The sequence below is a fragment of the Phasianus colchicus genome, chromosome 3 (assembly GCF_987193195.1).
Source record: "Phasianus colchicus chromosome 3, bPhaCol1.hap1.1, whole genome shotgun sequence".
NCBI classification, from domain to species: Eukaryota; Metazoa; Chordata; class Aves; order Galliformes; family Phasianidae; genus Phasianus; species Phasianus colchicus.
Window position 1 is genome coordinate 73,953,144 of NC_143438.1, and position 24,843 is coordinate 73,977,986.

At 35.4% G+C, this 24,843-nt stretch overlaps 1 protein-coding gene across 8 annotated transcripts in view; it reads left to right on the forward strand.

Moving 5' to 3' along the window:
• Positions 1-24,843, forward strand: part of VPS13B (vacuolar protein sorting 13 homolog B) — a 410,907-nt gene that overhangs the window by 160,537 nt on the left and 225,527 nt on the right. For all 8 annotated transcript variants that reach the window (XM_090137834.1, XM_031591056.2, XM_090137833.1 and 5 more), the window contains one exon: positions 18,469-18,578. In XM_090137834.1, coding sequence (XP_089993960.1) covers positions 18,469-18,578 — 110 coding nt within the window. The remainder of the gene's footprint in view (positions 1-18,468; positions 18,579-24,843) is intronic.

Consider the following 24,843-nt stretch of genomic DNA (forward strand, 5'->3'; position numbering starts at 1 on the left):
CAGAGTTAACTGGTCTCTGTGAAGAAGTTTATAAACAACAACAACAAAAAGAAACAAACAACTTTTTTCAGTACTTTTGTGTGGTGCGCTACATAGTACTTAATTTGAAGTCCTGAGCTGGTTGGATTGAAAGATTATTTTTAACAGGCTCCATGGAGTAAAATCCAAAAATGAGGAATTAATAAAGATTTACTATTGCCACAGCAGCATTTTTAAAATGGCCATTTCCTGGCAACTAGGGGAACAGTTAAAACTTTCTAAAAATCAGTTAAAGTGTTACAGGCCAAGTTGAACGTTCTTACAGGCCAAGCTGAGTGTTCTTTACTTATTCCAAGTAGCTCATTCAGTAAATTCTTTGAGCGTCCCAGAGGGCTCTGTGTGGAAAGGATGTTTACAAGTACAAAGTCAGTGTTATACTTACACTATGTGCTCACTTAACTCCAGTTTGTTTAAAACACGCTGATAGATGTTACATTTTGCAACTTTTTTTTTTTTCTGTCTAGAATGATGATGAGATTTAGCTATTAAATGCAGTCAGTAAGTTGGGCAAGATGAAAAAGTTTCAGAAACCTTTTCTTTGCTGGCAGTGTCCCCACATTTTAATACTGTTACAGTGCTACCAGTTTGTTTTTCCTACATGCAACAATTTTTTATTTTTTTCTTCTCTGTGATATTAAGGAAATTTTTCATTCTCCAGTTCTGTTGAAAACTTCTATTTGGTGCTCATCTGATGTGTAATTTGATGAAATTCGTTTTACGATTAAAACATATTATCTTGCCTCTAAAATGTGAATTTATTTTGGAAAATAGGCAAAAGTGTTTGCTTACTGTCTGTAGGGGAAGGCATGGTGACATTTACAGCAATAACTCTTCTATATATGGTAAATCTTTCTAAATACTTGTAAATTAGCTTTTTACTAACTCATTTATATTTTTCTGATTTATCTCAGGATTGAGGCTTTCAAATGCATAATGAAATTAAAAACAAAAAGAACCCCGTAAAGAGGAAAAAAAAAAAAAAAATCATTTCAAATGACCCTTATTTTAGGGATGGAAAGCTTTTCATGATTCTCTGTTAACCACAGAAGTGTTTATTGTGTTGCAATGCTTCTAAGCAATTTGTGCAGCTGAGTGGCACAGATCAGCAAATTGTGTGTCTAATAATATATGCTTTTTTACTGCCATGAGCAAAAGGATTTGAACAAGTTTTTGAGCTACGGCAAGTGGAGCAGTAGCTCTGCAATGTATTATTCATTTCCCTACTTAGCTACTAAGAGTTGAGATACTGTATGGTTTGGAAGGGGTAATGGTATTTTGGGCAATAAATTCTGTCAGAAGAGCGCTTATTTGTAAACCTAATGTATAGCCCACTAAGAACTAAAGTAATGCTGAGTGGTAGCAAATCTGCTGCTCTTCTGTGCCGGTTTATTCGGCAGACACAAAAGCCAGTTGCACAGGAGATAGCAGTAAAATAACTTCAGAGAAAAATTAGCTGACGTAGGATGAGTTAAAGAACAGCTGGTGAAGAGTAGGGTGACAGCGCTTGTTTAGTGCCTCGTTCTCCTGAGGAGGAAAAACTGAGATCCACATGCTCCAAATGAACTGATTCTTCTTCAGCACCAGATGTTGTGAATCTCTCAAGTGAGACCTCAAAATACATAGAAACTTCTTGTGCCATTACTATAGATATTAGGGGATGGAGAAGGGAACAAAATACATCTATTCTGACTTTTCTCATTTCTGAATTTGTATTCCGTTTAGTTTATGTTCCAGTTAAACCTGTTATGTGAAGAATGTATTTGAAAGATTGTTTTCAGTTTTAGCTTACAATCTCAGTTTTATGCAAGGTAGCAAACCAACCTTCTTGATTATTTTTTTTAACTTCCAATGCAAAGAATACAGGTGTAGCAGGAACCTTGCAGATGAGATTTTTCTATGAGACCTATATATAATGTTTGCCATAAACTTTAGTTACCAAAATTCTATTTCACATCAGATTGCAGTATATTACTTGTCACACTGTAGAACTAAATAATACATTTCAAATTCAGAAGATTCAGCAAAGTTAAGAAACAAAATGAAAAGAGAAGATGTCAGGCAATATCATTGTGTTTCAGTAAGGAACAAGCTGATGGGTAGAAATTGAAAATGCTAATGTAACTGGGGCTGCATTTAAAAATATAAGGAAAGAGATGGATGAGAGTAAAGATATTTGGTACATTGAGAGCAATGGAACATGAGGATTACAGAAGAAGATGAAACAGATGGAAAGAAGCTGTCTGATGATTCTCAGAATATACAGAAGATTAGAGCTCTACATGAAAATCACTGTAGTTGAAGATAGTAAGGGACAAAACATGACTAATGATGTTTATGTATTAAGAACCTGGATTATTTATATCTTTTAAATTATTCCAAGCTTTTCTTTTGGGAATCCAGCCTAGTAGATCTTGTCATAGAGTTGAATTTGATTACTGGATTTTGATCGAGACTGGTAGGATTTTCCCAGCAAAATGTCAAAGGACCAAAAGATAATGCCATTTTGCTGCATTCATTTGATTTTTATCTCATTAACCTTCCATGTTCTTGCAGGAAGGAATGAATAAGACACAGAACTCTCACAAGAGCTTTACTAGAAAGCAAAATTCCTGGACAGAATCTCTTACATTCAAAAACAAACAACAGCAAAAATAAGCAAATAAGACAACAAATGCCTCTTTTCTTGTTCCCTCTTCTAGAACTGCTCAACCTACCATGGCAGTCTTCAGTGTTGCTAGATGTTTGACTACTTGCAGGAGACATAGTAGATGGAATGAATGTACCATCAAATGTAGATGTAATTTTTCTTTTCAGGCAATTAAATTTTGTAGTAGAAATGACACAGACTGGTACAAATATATGCAAATTAGATGTGCCACGAACGTTTCCTGGTGAAGGTAACAGCATCCTTCTTGATCTGGAGATTTCATAGGGGTATCCATTTTACCACCCCATAAAACCGCTAAATTTGACCTGGGTCACCAGAGGGCACTGCTGGGTTTTTTTAGGGAGCCATATTTTTAATCTATGATTGGGAGATAGTCAATGACTAAGTAGTTTTATTTTTTTTCAGAACTTATTCTCTGGTAATACTTATTTTTTTGTTGTTCTGGTTCCAATAAGAGATCTGGAAGGAGGATGATAGGAGTTGCATTTCTTCCCCTGTCCAACCACTCCATCTTTCTGTGGAAGCCTGACTCATGAAGTCAGGCATCTGTGGTGTGATTCGTGGGCTGACATTAAGGATCCACAATTTCCTCTTAATAAATGGAGATATGCACTTGTGTGCACATGCAGTGATATGCAACCCAGTGGTTCCATTGGACAGTGTGAAAATTGCATTCCCTATTTACTATTCTACAGTTTACATTCACTTCATAGAAAAAGAATAATGAGAAAAATTCTTTGCAGAAGGTCTGTTTACTTAAGTCTTCAGCTTCAAGAAGAATTATAAACATTTTATACTAATAGGAAATACTTAAAATACATTCAGACCTGTAGGTTGCCTCTGATTATGGCAGTAGTTGCAGGAAAATAAACGTTTATGTAATAATGGTTTATATTGTATTTGAGCTTATTATTTTACTTACGCTATGCTCAAGAGTGAGCACCCATGAAGTTTGTAGTTGGAAGAAGTTACTTTTTTTTTAAGACTGAATTTGTGATTTTTTTTAATTAGTGAAAGTTTTATTTTAATTATCAATATTGCTTAGGTTACCCCCATAATATTCTCTCTATGGTCTGAAATAGTATTATAAAATCATAGAATCATAGAATTGCTCAGGTTGGAAAAGACCTTAAAGATCATAGAGTCCAACCACAACCTAACCATACTACCCTAACTTTAACAACCCACCACTAAATTATGTCCCTGAGCACCAAAAGGTTTTTAAACACATCCAGGGATGGTGACTCAACCACCTATGATGCAAATGTTTTGCATCAGTTATGATTTTTAAAGCCTCATGTATTTTCAATGTCTTTAACTACTTCACTTGACCCTACAGCTGGTGAATAGAAGATATGAGCACAACCACAAAAATTCAGTTTATATGCACAGGTTATGATTATCTGTTCATTAATTTGCTTTGTTCCACTTTAGTGAAAAAAGTCATGTCTAATAAAGAAGTATGCAGTAGGTTCTTTGATATTAAAAACGTGCATTATTTTTCCCAAGAATCCTTTTTTTTTTTTTTTTTGCTTTGTTTTTAAGCACAATTACTATTCACTAGTAGTGGTCTTGCACAAAATCTGTATTTAAGACAAGTGATGTTTATATCTTGATACCATACTGTTGACAGGAGAATTATCATGATTTATTTAAAAAGCATGTGATCTGAATGTATTCTATGAAAATGCAAACTAAGACACATGACAAAGTCAAAGTTGAAGTAAGGTTTACTTTGTATTTTTGAAGTATCTTTTGTTGTTGGATACATTTGCTGATTGTATTGGCCACCACTGTATTTCGCTTATATTTAAATATTCTTTCATGCTTTCTCCTAATTTTTACCATGCTACTGTGGTTGGAGTACAGATATCATAGCATTTCTTCTAATCATTATTAGAACTATTGCAAATATGGAACATCTTTTTCATAGTGGCTGGGAGTTTTATTAAAATTCAACATAGAATTATGCTGGGGAAAAATTGCAAATAATTGAATATTTAGGGTTATGTCAGGTCTTCTGCTGAGAGTTTCTTGCTTTGTGTACCTTGCTTTTTTTATTAAAAAAAAAAAAAAAAAAAGAAAGTCAATTTTTCTTATAAGGGTACAAGAATTTACAGCAGATTCTAATAAATAATGTTATTTTCATATGACTGTAACAATAGCAAACTGCTCTTGTTAGCTGCACTGTTTCTTTCACCAAAGCACACCACAGACACAACCATTTTGATTTGATGGGAAGTTATTTTCCATAAATTAGGAGGTACTCAAATCAGTTACTGTGCAAAAACAACTTAGATATTCCTAACTATCAAATTCATGAATAATTTTCTGGCAAATTATCTAGATTTAAAGTGAACACAGTCTTTTCTTTACATGAATCTGTAAAATAAGAATGTGAAATTAATTTCCAAGGCAGTCACATTCACTATTCATCTGCTTTTGCCTCGGACTGAAAACAGCTAAGTAAACAGTTATTATGAAATATCATATTTTTCAATTGAATATTGTTTAGCATCTAGTTTGTCACTCTTGTGCAGTGATATCTGAACAGGAAATATATGATTTTAATACACTTTGGACTTGGAATAAATTTGCATAAAAGGAGGAATCAGCTACAGAAGTATAGTAACAGAGCAGATGAAACTTATTCCATGTATAATTAATGGTGTGATAAGGAGAGGGAATGTGAAGCACAGCCTGTACGATGCTTTTGCTAGCAATACGTGTGAACCAGTTTTATCTTAAATTTGTGATTCAGTGAAACTTTAAAAAGACAGTCTGTGATCCTAGATGGAGTTGTGTTAGAATGACAGCTGTATGCTTGAAAGTGTCATACAGCCTTCGCTTTTTAAGCAGCTTTTAAATGTTCTTATCAGTAAAAAAACAAATCAAACAAACAAACAAAAAGAAACCACACACATAAGCCAAATATCTCCTTAGTATCATAAAACATAAAGCTAAAAAAAGCTTCATAAATATCTGCATTGTATTCCAGATGTGTTTTCTATGCAGTATTGTAGACATAATAAAGAGCTATGAGGTTAATAAGCTGAGGAAGAAGCATCTCTTCAGAATCCTTGTCCTTAATATACAGAAAAGGAAGATGAGGAAAAATCTTTCAGCTTTTTCCTCGTATAGGTACAAAAATTACACAGCATCCTTACTGTTATGTTCGCCTCTTGGTTTCAAAACTGGAAGTTTTCCAGTCCCAGTATATAAAATACAGCTCTGAGCTATCTGGATTAGAAAATAAACAAATTGTTTAGTCAGTGTTATGGTTACATCGTAGGACCCACAACATGGGTTGTCAGGCAGAAAACTTTAAATTCCATCGAGTATCAAAAGGATGGTTAGAAATAAACATTCCTTTAGACGTTTTAGTGCTTACATTCCACTTAGATTTTCATAGTAATTTTACGTGATTGCGTTTCCTTTTCTTTTCATTGCTGTAATTTTAGCGGTCTGAAGTGAGCACTAACAGTGCAAGCGAACCTCATCCAAGTGGTTTGTAGCACGTACAGTTTTTTGCTGATCTGTAAAATATGACGCAAGAACACACAGCGCTCTTGTGGAGCACATCCCCAAAAGATCTGCCCAGAAAAGTTAGCAGACATCGTGATATATTGTTAGCCATCTGCAGGAATGTTTGCTTTGTAAATAAACTCAGTGTTCTAATAGAGTTCTTGCAGATGTTTTATACAATTTACTTAACACTTCTCTGCTAAAAAACTTAATGAGGTTTGTAAAATCATAAGGCTGCGGTGTTCAGCTTAATGCCAAAATAATACTGAAGGTTACACGTTTCTGTTTATTTGTAACATTTGTCTCAGAAGACACTGTAAAAACGTGAAAGCTGGTTTCACTTAAAAATCAGTTTTTGAATGCAGTGTATTTAAACGCTCCCAATGTGGTCCAAATGTATGAGAGCAGCTTACCGCATTACGAGTTCAGAGATGGAATTTAATAGTTGAACTTACCTGCGATTTTGCAGTCCCCCGAACTGGAGAAGTTCTTGTGCTTTTTTGTCAGTGTAAATAATAGCTGTCTAGATTATATTGTTGATATTTTTAATGAAAAGAAACAGTCACTCAAGCTCAAAGATGAAAGTAAAATCAATCCTCCTGTCATTCTACCTAGGAAGTGATTTAGAATACTGACTGATCTAAGCAATATTTTGGATTTAATAAACAAAGAAGATGCAATTGGTTCATTTTTACCTTGCCTTAAAAGCATTTAGCAGCGATGGAAGAATTTAAAAAAGCAAACCAAAAAGAACAGCCAACCAAAAAAGACAACAACCCGTGTACAAATATGTGTGTGATTACATCGTAGTGTAATTACGCTTTAATATATCTTAAGCTTAGTTAGCGTTATACTGAAGATGTCCTGGAACTTAGAACTGTTATTTTATACTATATTAGTTATGAAGTTTTGTAAGTTGCCCCTGATGTCCTCCTGGATAGATTACTATGAGTGAGGAGATAATGATCATCAGTCTCAATGCCATTCAAGAGCACATGCGTCTGTCTAAAGGAAAATGGAGTGTTTCAGATTTCTGGATGCATCACGTCTGGCTCTTTTGAATCATATGAATCCCTCAGTTTAACAGCTGACCTTAATTGAAAAACACAAAATTCCACGTTTCTGACCTGAAAATGATAACAATTTTCTGCCTACTGCATTAGAAGCCCACTGCTTTGTATTTCAGGTATAAAATTGAAACAACTTTTACAGTAAATTAATTTTGCAATCTGAATAAGTTTAAAGATATTTTGAAGGCTGTCTTTTGTTTGTTTGTTTGTTTGTTTTAATAGAACTTTATTATTTATTATATAATGCTGTACTATCTGTCCATTGTTTGATGATCACAATAACATTGATAATATTGATGAAAATTATTTCAGTTATTCCAGATTTTTGTTAAATTTATCTGGGAACTTTTAAAAATTATCCCACTGAAAAAGTATTTTTAAATATTCATAATTGCCATCAGTAATGAAGGCAACATGATCAACAGTATCCCCCAGTATTCTTCAAGTTGGTGCTTTGTTTTGGATCTTTTTCAGGCAGTTTAATTGTTAATTGCTCCACCTCAGTAAAAGAGTTGTGATTGGCTTTCCCTTTCTTATCTAAGATTATTGTTTCATCTAAACTGTAAGATACACAGAGACCATCACCATTGCCTACAGAGTCAGTTTACTGCTCATTTCTAGCATTTTAAGTGCTAGTTTAGAAAGCTACCAAGTACTTAGAGAACAGGTCAGATCAATTACACTTTGTAACTAGTGTATATGAAGCTGTTCCTGAAGGGAAGGAGACTGATAGCAGTAAAGATGCAACTTTACACAACTGAATCTGTCCATAATGAATGCAGTAATTGTTTGTTTATAGGTTTTGTGTTTATTTATAAAAAGAATATACAAAGACAGATATTGACTCTGAGTTTACTAGCATCCCAGATGAAAGGGCAATAACACACAAGACTGCAGACAAGGAATCCAGATTACAATCTGGATTCAATGTGCTGATGTGTAAGTTAGAATATTAGACTACTAGGCCATTTCACAATGTACTGCAACAGGACTTTTTTCCTCTGTTCATGCAGTACAGACATTTTTCAGTTAAATTATGCTGTATATCTTGAAGAATTCCTTCGCTGTAAAACGTGGATAATTTTCATTCTTCTTCCTGGGATCTCTTGAAACTACAGCACCTTCTCAGCTTTCTGAAGCTGGTTCACCTCTTGTGGCTGTGAGCAGAGATACTTCCACATTTGAAATCTCACTTGAATTCCATGCCTGTTTGTGTCTTGGTACAACCAGTGTAAGTGGAGTTTAGAGGACTACTACCTTTGTCTTCCGGTTCTCCTTCCTAACTTACTTGTACATTTCATAAGTTAAGAAAGGCTTTTTAGTTCTGTATTACACATGAATATCTATCAGAATGGTACTGAAAATCTCAAAATCCAATTATCTTAGGTGGACTTGTGGAATTTCATTCAAAGTTTGCAGTTAATTATAACATCAAATTAATTCAAATTAAGTTTACGTCTAAAATGTAATGTTCCCTTTGTAAGTAAACTGACCACAAATTCAATTAAAATATTTTTTTTTATAAAGCATGCATGTACTGGCACTCACAAATGCAAGCCCCTTTTGAAATTATTGCCTAAGCAAACATCAGCTACCAAAATGATCAGGATTGTCTGCGCATTAGAAAACCTGCCCATTTTATATTTGTAGTATCTGAAGGTGTAGAATCTGATATTTTTTTCCTTCTTCAATAAGCAAACACTAAAAAATTAATATTTTTCAAAGTTTTTCAAAAAAAAAGAAAGCATATGTTTTAAACCCTTTATGTATCAAATGCACTTTGGAGAGAGAAGAAAAAAAGTTTGTGGTGGAGCTACTGATGTCATTTTACCTACCTTGTGCTGTCACATTTGTGATACTGTAATGTACTGTGGCTGTTTTTATTCTGGCTCATTGTTTGGCACTACATTTACACTACTTTTTGCAATCTTGAATCAGTGCAGAGTGTGAAAGCATCTTGAGTGATATAAAAGAATGTGTGAATTAAGTAGAATTTTCTGTAAGAATATCTATAGTTTTCTTTCTTTCTGTATTTAGACATCTTTCATAGAAAAGCATAAACTTCTATGTAATTTCTACTGTGAAGACTATATGCCTTCCTAATTTTTTTTTCTTATTTATGAAGCTTGGAGTTTTAGAGTTTATTAATTCAACTGAGCACCTAAGAAAGTATACAAATTCTTCTGTGTGTTTTCTATTGCTTCTGAGGAGCTATAATTTGTAAAGGAAAAAGAAATCACAGCTGTACGTTACTCAGATTACTTTTAAGAAAAGGTACGTGAAGCATCTACTGCTAAAAAGATTTCAGTTTTACAACTTCAAATGCAAGACCAATTGGTATCCATGGTCACAGTGCTACAAATGTTCAACTGCTGAAAAAGGAATGAAATAGTTCCCTTGATGCCCTGTTGCCATAAGGGAAGAATCCTGTTGCAATTCACAAAGGAATACTGCTGCAAGAAATTGCAAAAGATTATTTTGGCAGATGATACGAGGTGTTTGTAAATACAGAAGCTGAAATGTATTAAGAAACTTCCAGGCAGTTTTCAAAATATTTGCTAGTGACATTTTGAGACCCTTAGTAGAGAAGTAATGGAGTAAAGAATGTATTGAAAATCACTTAGAAATATGTTGAGCATTGTTCATTTTAAATATATCGGTAGTTCACTATCTGCCTGTAGAGTTCTGTGAAATGAATGGTATGGTAGCACTCTTCCAATCCAGTCATAAGGGAAAGGAGAAAGCAATCCTGTTATCAATGTGCTTACATATATTGTGATGCACAGGTAAGTAACCCACAGATCATACAATTTGAGGTTTGTGAACTTTTCAGATAGTAGGGGCTTCACTCTTGATAGTTTTTTTTTAATAGGAAAGTTGAGAGAGCTTGTTAAGCATATTTAGCTTACTTAGAAATAACGTGTTTGGCTCGTGACTGATACTGTCTTCATTAAGAGAGATGTTGACATGTGGTCCTCTCTACCCTGCTGAGACATATGTGGAATCAAGTGTTCCAGCAACAGTCTTCTGTTTCCCATGATCTCAGAGTCTTGGAGCAAACCTTGGCCATTTTCTAGTTTTCTAAGTGGAATTAAATATTGATATATCTAACTTCATCTTCCTGGCTCAGTTTTTGGACTGAATACTGTAGAATCACAATATCATTTCAGTTGGAAAAGACCTTTAAGGTCACAGAGACCAACCGAGTCCCATCACTAAACCATGTCCCAGTGTAGTAATGTCCCATCACACTGTGTAGATCTCTTTGTTACGACATAATAAGGAAGTTAAATTTGGACTTCTTTTCTGATGTTCTCCTTACATATCTCTCACTTTACTGGTGTTCTGCAGGTTTGGAAACAGTTCTAGATTTAAGACCTTTTGGGGACCTCTGCTGCCAGCTTCTCCACTATTTTCTTGATTCTTTGTAAACTCTTCATGTGGAGGTTCAATCAGCCTTGCATTGGCTCATGAACAATAGATCAGATAGGGATAGACAAGGCTGAAAATTTATTGAAAACAACCTTGTTAACAGCAGTATAGATCACAAAAGAGATTGTTTATTCAAGTCAGCTACAGTCCTCAACTTGCTGTTATTCAAGCTTCCGCATGGAACATTCAGGATGCCTTTTAGACCTCAAAGTTGAGTCCTTTTTCTGTCAGGATTCTGTATCTTCAGTATCAGTCCACTAAATGACTGGTGCAGAGATATCCAGTTCTCACAGTTTTTGCAGTCCTGTCATTCCATGAAGAAGAAATTGTTCATATAATAAAATTGCCTGTTTGAGCCTTCCCATTCCAAGAAGTTTCCTTGATAGCCATCATTTCCTCAAAAAGGGTTGAGATCATTTGTGTAGTTAGAATTTTTTTGGATGAAGTTCTTGCATAGGCAGCTCCCAATATTTTACTCAGCAGTCACTCTTTCAAAATATTGTTTTCCTTGCTCACTTGCGAGAAGTCTTTGTCCTCTGACATATGCTTTCTTTGTGGCTTACCTCTCTATGGCCCTTTGTCCCTTCAGCTGCAGTTTGAACTGTGCAACCGTTTCTGTATAGAATTCGGACTGGATATTTTTTGTCTTTTTTTTTCATTAATCTAACTGCTGCAGGATTGTTAAGGCAACAGCTTCTACATATTTGGAGACTTCGGTGTCTTCATTAAATAAATAACATCCATGCAAACAGCATGTGAAGTGCAGCTACTGGTTTTACTTATAGATTTGTATTCATACTTTCCAAGAACAATGCAACCATAAAAATCTGTAAATATTACTGCATTTGGAAAAGAGCTTTTGCAGTTGTAGTTTGCCTAAGGCTCTGAGGTCCACATCCAGGTGGCTTGGACCTAGAGTAGCTCAAAACCCATTTGCTTTATAGTAAATAGGCAATCATTTAAAAATGAAGAAAAGAAAATTACTTAACCAGTAAGTGAAGTTCAAGACACATGTGTGTATGCATTTTTATTTCTGTGCTCTCTGCACTGGGATTTGGACGATGCATAATGCTTTTGGCATGGAGCATAGTGTGAGTTAGGGAGCGTAAATACTGAATGAATGGTATTGTGAAACAGAAGTTTCCAGGTTTGAATGCTTAAAACTGGCCTAGTGACCTTTCAACTGACCAGAGTTGCATGCAGTGTTTTTAATATCTGTGTACACAATGGATTTATACAGTGGTATAGATGATACTCTGTTTTATTGCCTGTTCATTCCCTACTGCTGCACATTAAGCTAACACTTTTCTAGATCTATTTTAATAACAGAGATTTTGTTTTCTGTGTCAGAACAATCAGCTCAGTCATCGCTTTGCATGTAAAGTTATATTGCGGTGATATGAGTAGGAAAAATATTTTACCTGTGTAGAATCAGGTCAGATGGCTTCGTCAGTTCTGCAGTGAGCCCTGCTGCTGATTGCTGTGGGCCACTCAGATCTGTTCCACCACCTTTGTCTCTCACAATGTCTTGGGCAGTGCAGATGCCTGCAGGACTCTGCCTTCTTCTGGAGAGAAAATTACGATGTTTTCTTATCACTGTTTCTCTTTTAAATAATTTATCCAATCTGAAATTATTTAACTATTGAAATTCTTCTCTTGTCCATAACAGGTAGCATAAGTACGTTAAAAGCCTTGGATTAAATACTTATATCTGTGGGAAATATAAGTAGGATCATCATATTTCCCCCTCTTTTCTTAAGAATGACACAAAGGAATTGCTTTAATGCTGTTGGTACCATTTTATTCACTCACAATATATTTTCGAAATGGAATGGAGGCAATTCAGTAATCACTCAAATAAAGCTGACGTTTCTGTATACTATAGCTGCCTACACATTTCCCGTTTTTCTGGCTCGTTATTGCCTGTTAAGCTGCATCCCTTAGCCCACATCATCATATTCTCTAAAGGAAATTAAAGTTTTGCTCCAGTGAATTCTGGAAAACAAGCAGCTTTTCAAGATGCTCTTCAAAAACATACAGTGACCATGCTAAATGCACATCATACAGCATTTTTGTGAAAACTTGCATCTCAGCACATCGTAATAAGTTTTTTGTAAAAAGAAAGGCAAAATACTAAACGGACTCATTTCTATTCTTAACATCAAAGGACAGAATGTATGAAATACTGAGGGAGGTTCTCCTTAACATGACATGGTATGTGTCACTCCAGATTGATTTACAGAAATGAGGCTGCTTGTTCTTCAGAAGAATGATGCTTGATGTACAGAGCTTCGTGTTAACCGATGCAGTGAGCAGTTTTCTGTTTTTCCTCATTATGCTATGTTTTGGTTATAATTCCATCTGTTTTAATTGCATAATTCAGAATTTGTGAGTATTTGGGTGCTTTCTGAGAAAGATAGGATACTTAATTTCTTTAACCCTTATGTCTAATCAGAACAGTCAGCTGAAATTAGACCAACGTGATTTAGACCTATTTTTAACAAGGTCAAAACCCCACCGTATTTATTTTTCTATTTTTGTTACTAGTTTCAGTAAATACTTAGCTGTGGCACACAACTTTAACATCTGAATTCTATCCCTGTGTCCTGCTGTTCTGCTGTGTAATTTAGTAATTTCACCTCTATGCTTTACTTTCTCTGTTTTTTAAGTAGAAGTAATGAAGCAGACTTCTTTCAGCACGTAGAGCTTTTCAACTATAAACCATAGTAGGAGAATTACAAGGTGGTGGTAGAAGTATGATCTCATTAAATGTTTCCCAAGATCAAAAGCTATTATTTAAAAAAAAATACGCAGTATTAATATATTGTGGTATGTGCATGATTGAACAGAGTGTAACTGTTCTGTGAAGAAACTATTTGACATTACAGAACAAAACGCTTTGTTCATGGGAAAGTATTAATGCTGGTTTTTTAATGAAATATTCAAATATTGGTCTAGAGAACTAAATTAAATGATCCTCTGGTTATTTTAAGTATTTAGTGACCATGAAACTCTGCGAAAGTAAAGTTGACTTTATTTCTCTGAAATAAAATTTGGATTACATTTTAATAAAAGGCAATTTATAACACTCAAGTCAACCTTGAACAGAGACCCACGTGGGTGTGCATCTTATCAGATAGATAAAATTTGTCAAGTTTCTGTAGCTAGTCTGATGTAAAAAAATTTTTCAAAATAATGACATTTAATGTATGTTTTCTTTGACTGAGTCAGCTAGTCAAAATGAAATGCATTTCTCCATCTCTTACCTAATATTAGATTAGCTTTTGCAAGACGATTACATTGGCTGGTCACAGATACTACAAAGCTGACAGAGTTTGCGAGTTACTTTTTTATGCTGTGTAACTGCAATTTCTAACTCCCTCTTCAGCTCTCATTCTTCAGCTTGGCATGTAACTGAAAATGACTGTGGTGCCATGGGATAGCTAATTGGTAAAGCCTGTTTGGAATGTGGATAAGTGAGTCGTTCTGGCAGTGAGCAGTAGTGAAGTGTGCTCTTTTTCCCTTAGTTGACTTCTAGGCGAAAATTAAACAGAGTTAGATATTTCCACATTTAGTGATTTACAGTTCATCTGTTCTGCTTCAACTAGCAGAAAGAACTAATTACCTATATAGTTTTATTAAAAAACAAAAACCATCAAAAAACCTCTTCATTTCTTTGTGATACATAACCATTTTTACAGTACACTTTAGCGAAAATGCCCTTGAAAACACTTACATTTGAAACATACATAACTAGAAGTAAAGAGATTATTTATTATGTTATTCTGCTAATTTAACCTGTATCAGCACCTGCTTATCGTTCACATGTCCTGAGACACAGGAGTGACGAGCTCAATGCTAAAATAATTCATGGTGTAGTTTATATAGCAAGATGGTGTAATGTTTTCTTTAGTTACCTAGTTACCAAAAATAAACAAAACTTGTCAGAATTAGTTTTTATTGTAGATCATTCCCTTTGTTCATATTTGTGATCCCTCCCCAATATAAATTGTGCATTAACTTAAACTTTAGTTTCCTGCTAAGATTTTAGGTTCATTTTACAGGGGAATATCTGAAATGTTTTACTGGAAGTTTTTACTCTGCATAGTGTATAGATGTGCTTGGACACTGTACACACAGAGCGGAATTTACAAAGGATTTTGCCAGGGTGGTCCTTTACTATTCCTAGTAAATTTTTTTTCACCAGAATGGTGAGAGTGACTCAGTAATGCAAGGTTTACTCTTTCTTGAGGTTCTACACCTCAAAACAAGCAGCTGTTTTCTCCAGGCGCTGCCACCTCCTTTTTAATCCCAAAGCACCATCCCGCTGCTTCATTTTTTTTCTTCTGGCTTCTTTGAAGCCCTTTTCCATTCTTCCATTGCTGCTGAGCACCCCTCAGCACCAGCACTCTGCTCCTTGACTACAGAGCCACATCTTCCAGGTGTCCTCCTCTGCCCTATGTGCTTCACAAGAAGTGTGCCACGCTCTTATCCCACTTCCTCTGTGCTTCAGTTTCTCCTTGTGAAGAAGAGAGCTTAGAACCCTGACCAACTGCCCCTCCCTTCCCTGATGTAGGGCAGGAAGAGCCGCTGGCAGAGCCCACCAGGCAGCAGCAAGCCCTGCATTAACCTCCTTGGCCCCCTGGCCTTCAGGGGAGTGAGTGCCCCCACCACAGCTGTTGTCCTTCGGGGAAGGACTCTGCGGGGCGAGAGTGCAGCTGCACTGAGCCACCTCCTGCTCCAGCTCCCTGCTTTGTGCCTCCAGGGACAGCCGAACTTTGGGGAGGAAAGAAATTATTTGCCTAACTGCACCTTGCATGTAATGCCACAGCTTTGAGGAAATTCTTCTCAAACTGTCAAAGATTACGTGGTGTTGGGTTCTATCTTATTTTTTAAATCATTTTCTGGAGAGATGTAAGAAACGCGGGCAGGAGCTGGGAGCTGGGATCTGAAAATGAAACTCAGTACAGTGTGGATCTAAGGTCTGCTTTTTTTTTTTTCCTTAAATCTAAATTTAATTAAGAGAGAAAAGGGGGAGGGAAGAAAAGAAAGTTCACCGCAGTCTTAATGAAATCCAGGAAAATCGAGTGTTGCATCTTGACAGAGAGAAATAACAAATTTATTTTTTTTCATAAGCACGTAAGGGGCCTGCTGCCAGCTTATGGCTTGGCTCTCCCACAGAGGTTTGCCTTGAAAGCAGGGTGCAGCTTATTTCTTAGCATAAGTGCTCAAGTTTAAGTGTTTTGGGATAGCAAGGGAGGAACAATGCATCTGAGAGTATTTTCTTTGATTATTTAGTTAGTTATTTTGAAGAGAACTGTTACACAAAAACCAGCTTTACATAGGTGATAATGTTGCTCGGCGAATATAGCAGCTGAGTAGCAAATAGAGCAGTAAATTTCAGTAATTCGAAGTGATGGAAGTGGATAGGGGGCCAAAATTACCTGGCATTCCAATTGAAAGTCAGGTAGTGCAATTGCTTATCTGACTACTTGTATGCTAGGCTGTTTTGGTTTTTTTCATCCTCAGAGACAAGCTATCGATGACAAGAGGCAACTGGAAAAATAAACTATTTTGCTCTTTGCTCTACCTTAATTTAAAGTTTTATTGGGTTGTGATAGTGATTTCATTGAAGTTTAAAGGTAGTTTCAGTTCAAAGCACAGCTTAATTGTTTTGAACATCTTTTAGCTGATTTTTTTTGCAGTAAACACAAAACCAAATGGTGTAACTAGCAGCATGTGCTACAGTAACAATTTTTTTCTTTTCAAGGTCTGTTGTAAATGTGAGATATTTGTTGATTTTGCCTGTAGGCTGATTTTATTCCCCTCTCTTTGGGAGGTCTCTGACTCCCACTTGTCATATCACTTATGCATTAAACCTTTCATTAAGCATTGCTGACAACAGGCATTATCTCTTAAAGATGCAGCATTCTCTTTTTGGCATCCAACTATATTATAGCAGCGAACGACCGTAGCGTCTACTTTATCAATCTTCCATTACCTTCTGCTTCCATTTGTTAGTTTCCTTCAGATCCTGCTGCACGGCACATTCACCGCTGTTCTTACTTACTTGCACATTACCCTTTTACTATATGCTCCACATCAGCTTTGCCTTAAATTGCAGATTTATTTCTAAGGTTTATTACTGACATTTAAAACCATCAGATCACAAAGACAAGTCTATGTATAGGAGTTCCTCACAGTGTGTGTTCCAACTCTGCCTGTGCTGAGCTGATGATTTATCTTTGTGTATTTCTTGACTGCCTTTTTCCCATTGTATTCATCAGCCTTTACTTGCATAGCCCTGTTCTGATGGTATTTCTGCTACTTGGAATTCAACAGGTTTTAAAATTGTTATGTATAATAAGTGTAGAACTTCTTTAGTTTTATTTTCACAGTTCTGTGATGTATTATGTCTTTTCAGGCATGTGATTGCTTTTTTTTTTTTTTGTGAAGTATATTGAATTTTGTGATTTTGAACTAATTTAAATTTATTATTAAATTCAGATTGCAGCATTTGTATACTACAGAGCAAATATGTTGCTGGGTATTTCTTTAGGAAATAACTTATGATTCTTTAAATTACAAAACTACTGTAGTTCTCTAGAATTTTATATTGGACCTCCCAGTAACTAGAATTTCTTTCTTGAATGTATTTTGTTATTTATTTCCTTATTTCATTTATTCATTATAAAATTGAAAAATTTGTAGGAAAAGGCAGCTGCTTATTACTGCTTGCAGTACTTTTTCAATATAATAGCTTTGTATTATGTTAATCCATTTGCTTCTGAATGCAACTTCGTGCTGTAAAAAACTACATTGACTAACAATTGATGTGTGCTATGTAAACAGTAGCCTCACTAAATTCATGGTCAGATTTTTAAAGCAGGTAGAAAAGAAATAGTGACTCATAAATTGGGTTTTAGTGTGCCTGGTTTTTGAAGTATGTTAAGATTTCTAGATACTGAGAACAGCTTTTCTCCTATTTTGGGTCTGTGTGTCTCATGTTTTTCTTCACATGTATGAAAACTTTGAATTTTCTTTTAGGAAATAAAGTTACAATAACCTTATCTTGTAGTCCTTCAACTCCTGAAATATAACTTAAACAAAATAAGAGAAATCATAAAATTTAAGAAAAGCAGAGTACAACATAAGCAGAGTTGAAAAAATTGCCTTTTTTTTTTTTTAACTCAGAAAGTTTGCTAAAGAGTATTTGGAACCTCATCTACATAGAAAATGTTTGTCTTGAGTGGAATGCTGTCTTTGTTAAAAGAAACAAAAAAGAATCCACTGCCCAAACCAGGCTTCTGTTTATTAGAGGTGCAGGGAGTCCTGCAGTATCTTCTTTTGTGTCAAGGATCATTTGACTTGTTTCTTACATAATGTTGTTGTTGGCTTAGAATCTGAGGAAAGGTGTGTATATTCAGTTACGTGCTCAATTTTGTGAAAGCAACAATTTTTCTTGGCAAAAAGATGCAACAAGCAAAATCAAAATGCAGTTCTCTGTGTCTTTTGTGTTTGTGTGTGTGTGTCCTCTAAGACTGACAGTGTTGGCAAGTTTTTAATTTTCAATAGGATAATGAAATTTAGGTGGTAATTATTACTGTTAATAAGAATTGTAAGAAAAATATATTTAAATACAATCCAAACCAAAATCTGCATCAAAGATCTGTGTGCAAGAAAAATGAATATAAATGGACAGTAACTATTTTGTTTTCTTTTCTGTGGATATAGGTGCAGTACTTTTGTCCAGCATACAAGGATTAGCGATTAACGTTGATCCAGTGCTGTATACTTGGCTTATCTACCAGCCTCAGAAACGTGCTAGTAGGCATATTCAACAGGTATGTATTCTTGGAGGGGAAGGAATAAAGAGAGGAAGTATTTTCTGTTGCATATATATATATGTACGTATATATATATATGTGTGTGTGTGTATATACATATATAACCCTAACCCTATATGTATAGGGTTAGGGTTATATATGTGTATATATATATATATATATATGTATATATGTATATATAAAATACACCAGTAGGGTATTTTTGTTCCATGCGTTTTTTTTTGTCATTTTAGTTTGCTTTGGTCTGATTTTGATATATGTAATATGTCATATTTTGCATATTGAAGTTTTCATTTCAAAGTGTATTTTGTTTATTTTTAATTAAAAGAGGGTATGTTTTCTGATGGTCACTCTCTAGGATCAATCAGATTTTAGTCACTTAGGATGGGTTATCAAATAATTACGTTATTTGTTTTTAAAAAATCAGTACTCAACTCAAACTTAAAACTCAACTTAGTAGGGAACCATGCAGTTCATAACTTAATATAAGTGAATGCTGTAATGGATTCTGTAAATAATGTCAAGATACTTATTTGTATACAACGTGCTTGGAAGAGATGCAGGAGGTAAACCTGTGGGTACGTGTAGCTCAGCATTTTCTCTCAGATATACTCAGCTGTAACTTCCAAGCCTGGACTTCTTACCCAGAAGGAGCATGGAATGTTTTTGCTTTTTTTTTCTTCTTTTCTGTTGTTTGGGAGGTTAACAGTGTACTGTAAGCAGTGAATTGCTTATAGTTGATCAACTGAGTGGATTGTGTAGCTTGATATTCTGCATTCTGTCTCAGTTATAAGTTGCCAACTGTTAAGTGACCAATATAAGAATCTTTTGATACTGATCTCATGGTGTGTGTGTATTTAAATATATATACACACACTGAGCACATTAAAAGGATTTGAAATAGGAGGATTAACATGGTCTGCAAACTTTTCTGTTTCTTGTATGTTAGTGACCTTGTTAAAGTAGTAATTGTCAAATATTCGAGTCCGGTTAAATTCATTCGCCATCAACAGCAACTGAAAATGCTCTATGTGTGAATTGCTTATTGTTTTATCATTGTTATAACTTCACACTGTTTTAAACTGCATTGAGTTTTTCTTCATTCTTGCATTATAACTGGAGCAGGAAGATGTCTTCTGTTACACTTTTTAGACCATTCATGTATTTATTCATTACTATTATTAGTCTTTTCAAAATTTAATTGAGCTTATCATTCCAAATGTTCATATAAAAGTCTTTCATTAGCATTAATTTATAGAACCTGCTGTTAATTGATTTGCTCTCTTTCCATTGCCGTTTTCTGTCAAATGATTAGAACTGTCAACGTGATCCTAGTTCCAACACCAATGTAATAATAAACTGCATATGTAAATAAGAAAATATGATGTCTCTGGTAGTCAGGAAGAAATTTCATTTGAAAAGGATCTTTACATGTATTAAAATATTATCAATATAAGGAAAGTTTGGAACAGGTTTCGTTACCATAATCTGACCTGTATCACAAAAATGCTCTCCATAGCCATCATAATTTTTGAACATTTAACAAAAGGCATGATACTTTCAAGCATTATTGTCAAAATGTTATCAATTGATAAAGTTCTTCTTCTGTTCCAAACAGTTAAGCTTATACAGTTGCAAAAGGAAAGATCATTTTAGAGGTTCCTTGTGTGACTGAAAGTTTTAAAGTGTTTGTAGTGTTTATAATGACAGTTTGGTAGTGTGTTTGTTTTGCATTACACCAAAAAACTCACTGCATGTAACACTGTTGATATAGTTTTGTCTGGAAACATGAAAAGTTAGAAATATCAGAACTTACATAACTTAGTTAAGCTGATATAGGTTAGAAGTATGTATAACAGTAAATATGTTTTACAAAGTTCAAAAATTTTCTATGATTTTTCCAGAAAGCCATGCCATATTTCCTTTAAGAGTAATGTAACAAAATCATGAAGAAATGTAATTGTCATTGGCCTAAATGTGCTTCTATTCAACTGGAACAGAGCAACGGAAAAATGATGTGTGGGGCAAACTCAGCCCAGTGGGGACTACCCCTTTTTATTTATTGTTGTCAGCTTCTTACTCAACCTACTTGTTTGCACCTTGCTCACCCAGAAGTTAGTAATTGTAGAACCAGTGTGACAGCTGCGACCATGATATTGTTCCGTTATCTATAGGTTTTATTTCTTTGCACTTTGTCTCCCTCCTTTACCCAGTCTATTTTATACGAATAGGTTATGAACACTTCAGTTTTGTTTATGTAATATCTATTACAATAGGTCACATATCCTCATACGCTCTTAGATGGTGCCTGAAAAAATGTGATTAATAATAAATGAAATTCTTTAAAGTCTGGCTAAGGGTAAACACCAGTAGGGAAGAGAAGCTATCTAAAAGAAAAGTTAAGTTGTACAATGATGTGTTTCTGTAATTCTGCAATTAGTGAAAATATTCTTAATATATTTAAGCTAGATGTAATACCTTTTTAAGTCATTGCTTAAGACAGCAGTAAAGTTCTCTGATTCTTTTTGTCTTGTTAGAGGATATGTTCTATTTTCTTGTTCCAGTGTTCTTTATTTTCTTTATTTAGGAACAATACATATCATATAGCACAAGAAAACTGAATTTAGTGTTTAAATAAGGAAGTTAGAATTTGGAAATTTATTTAATGTGTGTTGTGGTTTAATCTGGTAAGTAGTTAAACACCACACAGCCTTTTGCTCAGTTCCCTGCCTTCCAGTGTGATGGGGGTGGGGAAGAACTTGTAGGCTGAGATAAAAGCTATTTAGTAAGAACAAAAAAAAAGAGAGAAATAACAGTAACGATAATTACATATATATACATACTAAAACAAGTTTTGCACAAAGCGGTTGTTTACCTCCCACCGACTGATGCCCAAGCAGCAGCAGCCCTGCAGTTGTATAGGTTTTTTTTAACATAACATAATATGTGGTATGGAACATCCTTTTGGCCAGTTTAGGTCAGCTGTTCTGGTTCTGTCTCCTGCCAGCTCTTTGTGTCCTTCCCCCCAGCCCTCTTGCTGGCAGAACAGTACAAAAAGCTGAGAAATGGAAACAGCCTTGGCTCTGTACAGCACTGCTCAGCAACAACTGAAACATTGGTGTGTTATCAACATTGCTTTTCTCTTAAGATCAGAACATGGCATCGTACCAGACAGTATGAATAAAATCAACTGTGTCACAGCTGAAACCAGGACAATGTACATCACATCTACATAAATTAGTTCTCTGTACGGTGTGCAATTTGCACAGATCATGATTATATTTATTTAAAACTTAGTTGGTAAAAAGAAAATTTGGAAAAGAACTAGTCTTTTTTAAAGCTGCTGCATATTTTTTGAAATACAATGGAATATTTGGAGCCAGATGCTTTCAATGAATTGCACTGTAGTGTATTACCTTTTTGTTATAAAGTGACTATGCATGCCAAAATGTGGCTGCTGTTACGCATTTGAATAATAATCCGTGTGGTTACTGTTGTGACTATATGGTCAATGCTCTAGGGTAAAAGGATGTAAATGTAACTTATTTTTATATATTCATTCTGAATTTCAACATGCATCTATAAGTTTTCCATTGTCCCTCTTCAGGAACAAAAACAATGAGAACATTGCAGTGTAAAAATCTGTGAGACTCTTTCTTAGAGCTTGAATGAAATGCTTTTGAATTTCTCCCATGGTGACTAGTAGTATAAGAACAATACCATGTGTTTCTTTACTGAAGTTAAAGCCTTGTGTAAACTAAGTCTCTTCTATATTACAGACTTGTCCATTATCGCTTCTTATTGAGAATATTGAAAATAGGTCAACATAATGCAATTCAGAGGAGCATAACTGGATTTTTATTCTCAAATAATAATGCTGCTTATAAGACTCAGTTTGACAGAAATGAAATGTTTATATGTTAAATAAAAAAACAAGCACAAAACAGTTGTTCCCTGCTTTTGATGTGCTCAATGTTTGTTGCAAGCTTAGATTTTTGTGTTTTTTTCTGTAAGTCAGTAATGTATATCTACTTAAACAGTTTATAGAAATATATTCAGCTGTCTATTTGTACACTGCCTAGTATAACATGCAGCATGTTTTCTTTAGAAGATGATACAGTAAAGCCAATGCCTCTTAAGTTTATTTTAATCAAGAATTAACATCTCTTTTAATTGAACTTGAGGCAAATTCCAGTGTGTGAAATCCTGTGTAAAATCCTTAACACAGTAAGTTGTGCAAAATCTTGCTTGAAAAAAAGATCCTGTTGTAACGCAGAGCCTATTCCAATTCTTCCTCACCTTTCCAATAAAAAAAAAAAAAAAAAGGTGGAAGTACATCCTTACATTCAAAGGGAAGCTCCTGTGTTCCACTTTGTACCCATTGCAAGTTGTGATGCTGGGAACCACTGAAAAGAGCCTGGCTTCATTCTCTTCAAATCTCCCTTCAGATACTTATGTACAATGTTAAGATTTCCTTTGAATCCCGTTGTCTTCCAGCTGAGTCCTGCCAGCTCTCTCGACCCCTCCTCAGAGGACTGATGTTCCAGGTCCTTGAACCTTGCCCTCCTCTGGACTCTCTCTGGTGTGTCTAGATTTCTCTAGTACTGGGAAGTCCAGACCTAGACCCAGTTCTCCGGGTGCAGCATCACCAATGCTTAGTGGAGGGGAAGAATCTCCTCTCTTGACCTGCTGATGATGCTATGTCAAATGCAGCCAAGACTATCATTAGGCTTCTTAGTGTCAGGATCACATTGCTGATTAATATAAATCTCGGTGCCCACCAAGACCCCAAGTCCTTTTCCTCATATCTGCTTTCCAGCTGGCTGTCTCCAGCATGTGTCTGCAGCTGTTCCTCCCCAGTTGCAGGGCCCTGCACTTCTCCTTGTTGAACTTATTGAGGTTCCTTTCAGCCCATTTCTCCACCCTCTCAAGGTTCCTCTGTGGACCTCAGCATGACCTTTGGGTGAATCATTCACACCTGCCAAGCTTGCTGTGGTTATACTCTGACCCATCATCCAGAACATTAATGAAGGTATTGAATAGGATTGGACCCAGTATTGACCCTGGGGTTACGTGAGTAGTTACTGGTCTCCAACTGGATTTTGTGCCACCACTCACCAATTTCTGGTCCTGGTCATTCAGTTTTCAGTCCGCCTCACTGCCTATTCATTCAGCCAATACTTGATCAGCTTCTCTGTAAGGAGCTGATGGGAAATGTTGACAAAAGCCTTACTGAAGACCACAATGACAATATTCATTTCTCTCACTTTGTCCATCAGTCTAGTGATTTCATTGTAGCTTATCAACTTAGTTAAACATAATTTCCCTTTGGAGGATCAATGCTGACTGTTCCTAATGACTTTCCTGTCAAGTGCCTGGATCACCTTCCAAAGTATGAAGTTGAGACTGGCTGGCCTGGTCGATCCCTCGGTCCTTTCTTCATGCCCTTCTTGAATATATGAGTGACATTTGCTCTTTTCCAGTCCTTGAGTGGCCCTCCCAATCACCATAGTCATTCAAAAATTATTGTGAATGGCCTTGTAATGATTCTGCCACCTCCCTCAGTACACCTGGGTGCATCCCATCAGGGCCCATGGACTTGCATGAGTCCAATTTGATTAAGTATTCTGTGACTTGGTCATCTTTCACCAAGGATGGTAGATCTTTCTTGCAACAGTGTTTCCCACTGGGATCTGAGATTCCTGAGAGTTGCTCTTGCTAGTAAAGGCTGAGCTGAAGAATGCTTTCCATACTTCAGCCTTTTTTGCTTGTAGGTTTTTTAAGATGGTATCAATGCATATTCCAATGGATATTTTAGCCTACTATAGGACTTTCAACTTCCTACTCCTTCTCTCTTAACTTGATTCAGCAAAGGAATTTAAAATTAGTAAGACTGCATAATATTTATATGCATTTTTCAAAACTTTTATATTGATTAATATACAAACAGAAGAAAATTATTTTGAGACAGAGGAAAAAAAACAAATTGGTAACAGAGATAGGGTGAAGTAAGGAGAAGTCTTTTCACCTCATCATCTGCTATTGGTCCTTCAGATACTCAGTGTAGCAAGCATTACATGCTGCTTTGTCTAGAAAAAGGCACTACTGATAGATTACCTCTCCTGTTTGAAGGCTTTTCAGGCTGATATGCTAAAATATAAAACCTAGGACACCTGAGGCACAGTATAGATGAAAGTGGCAGCAACTATTGGAATTGATTTAGTTACATATTGTAATGTATTTCTCATAATACTGAAATAAC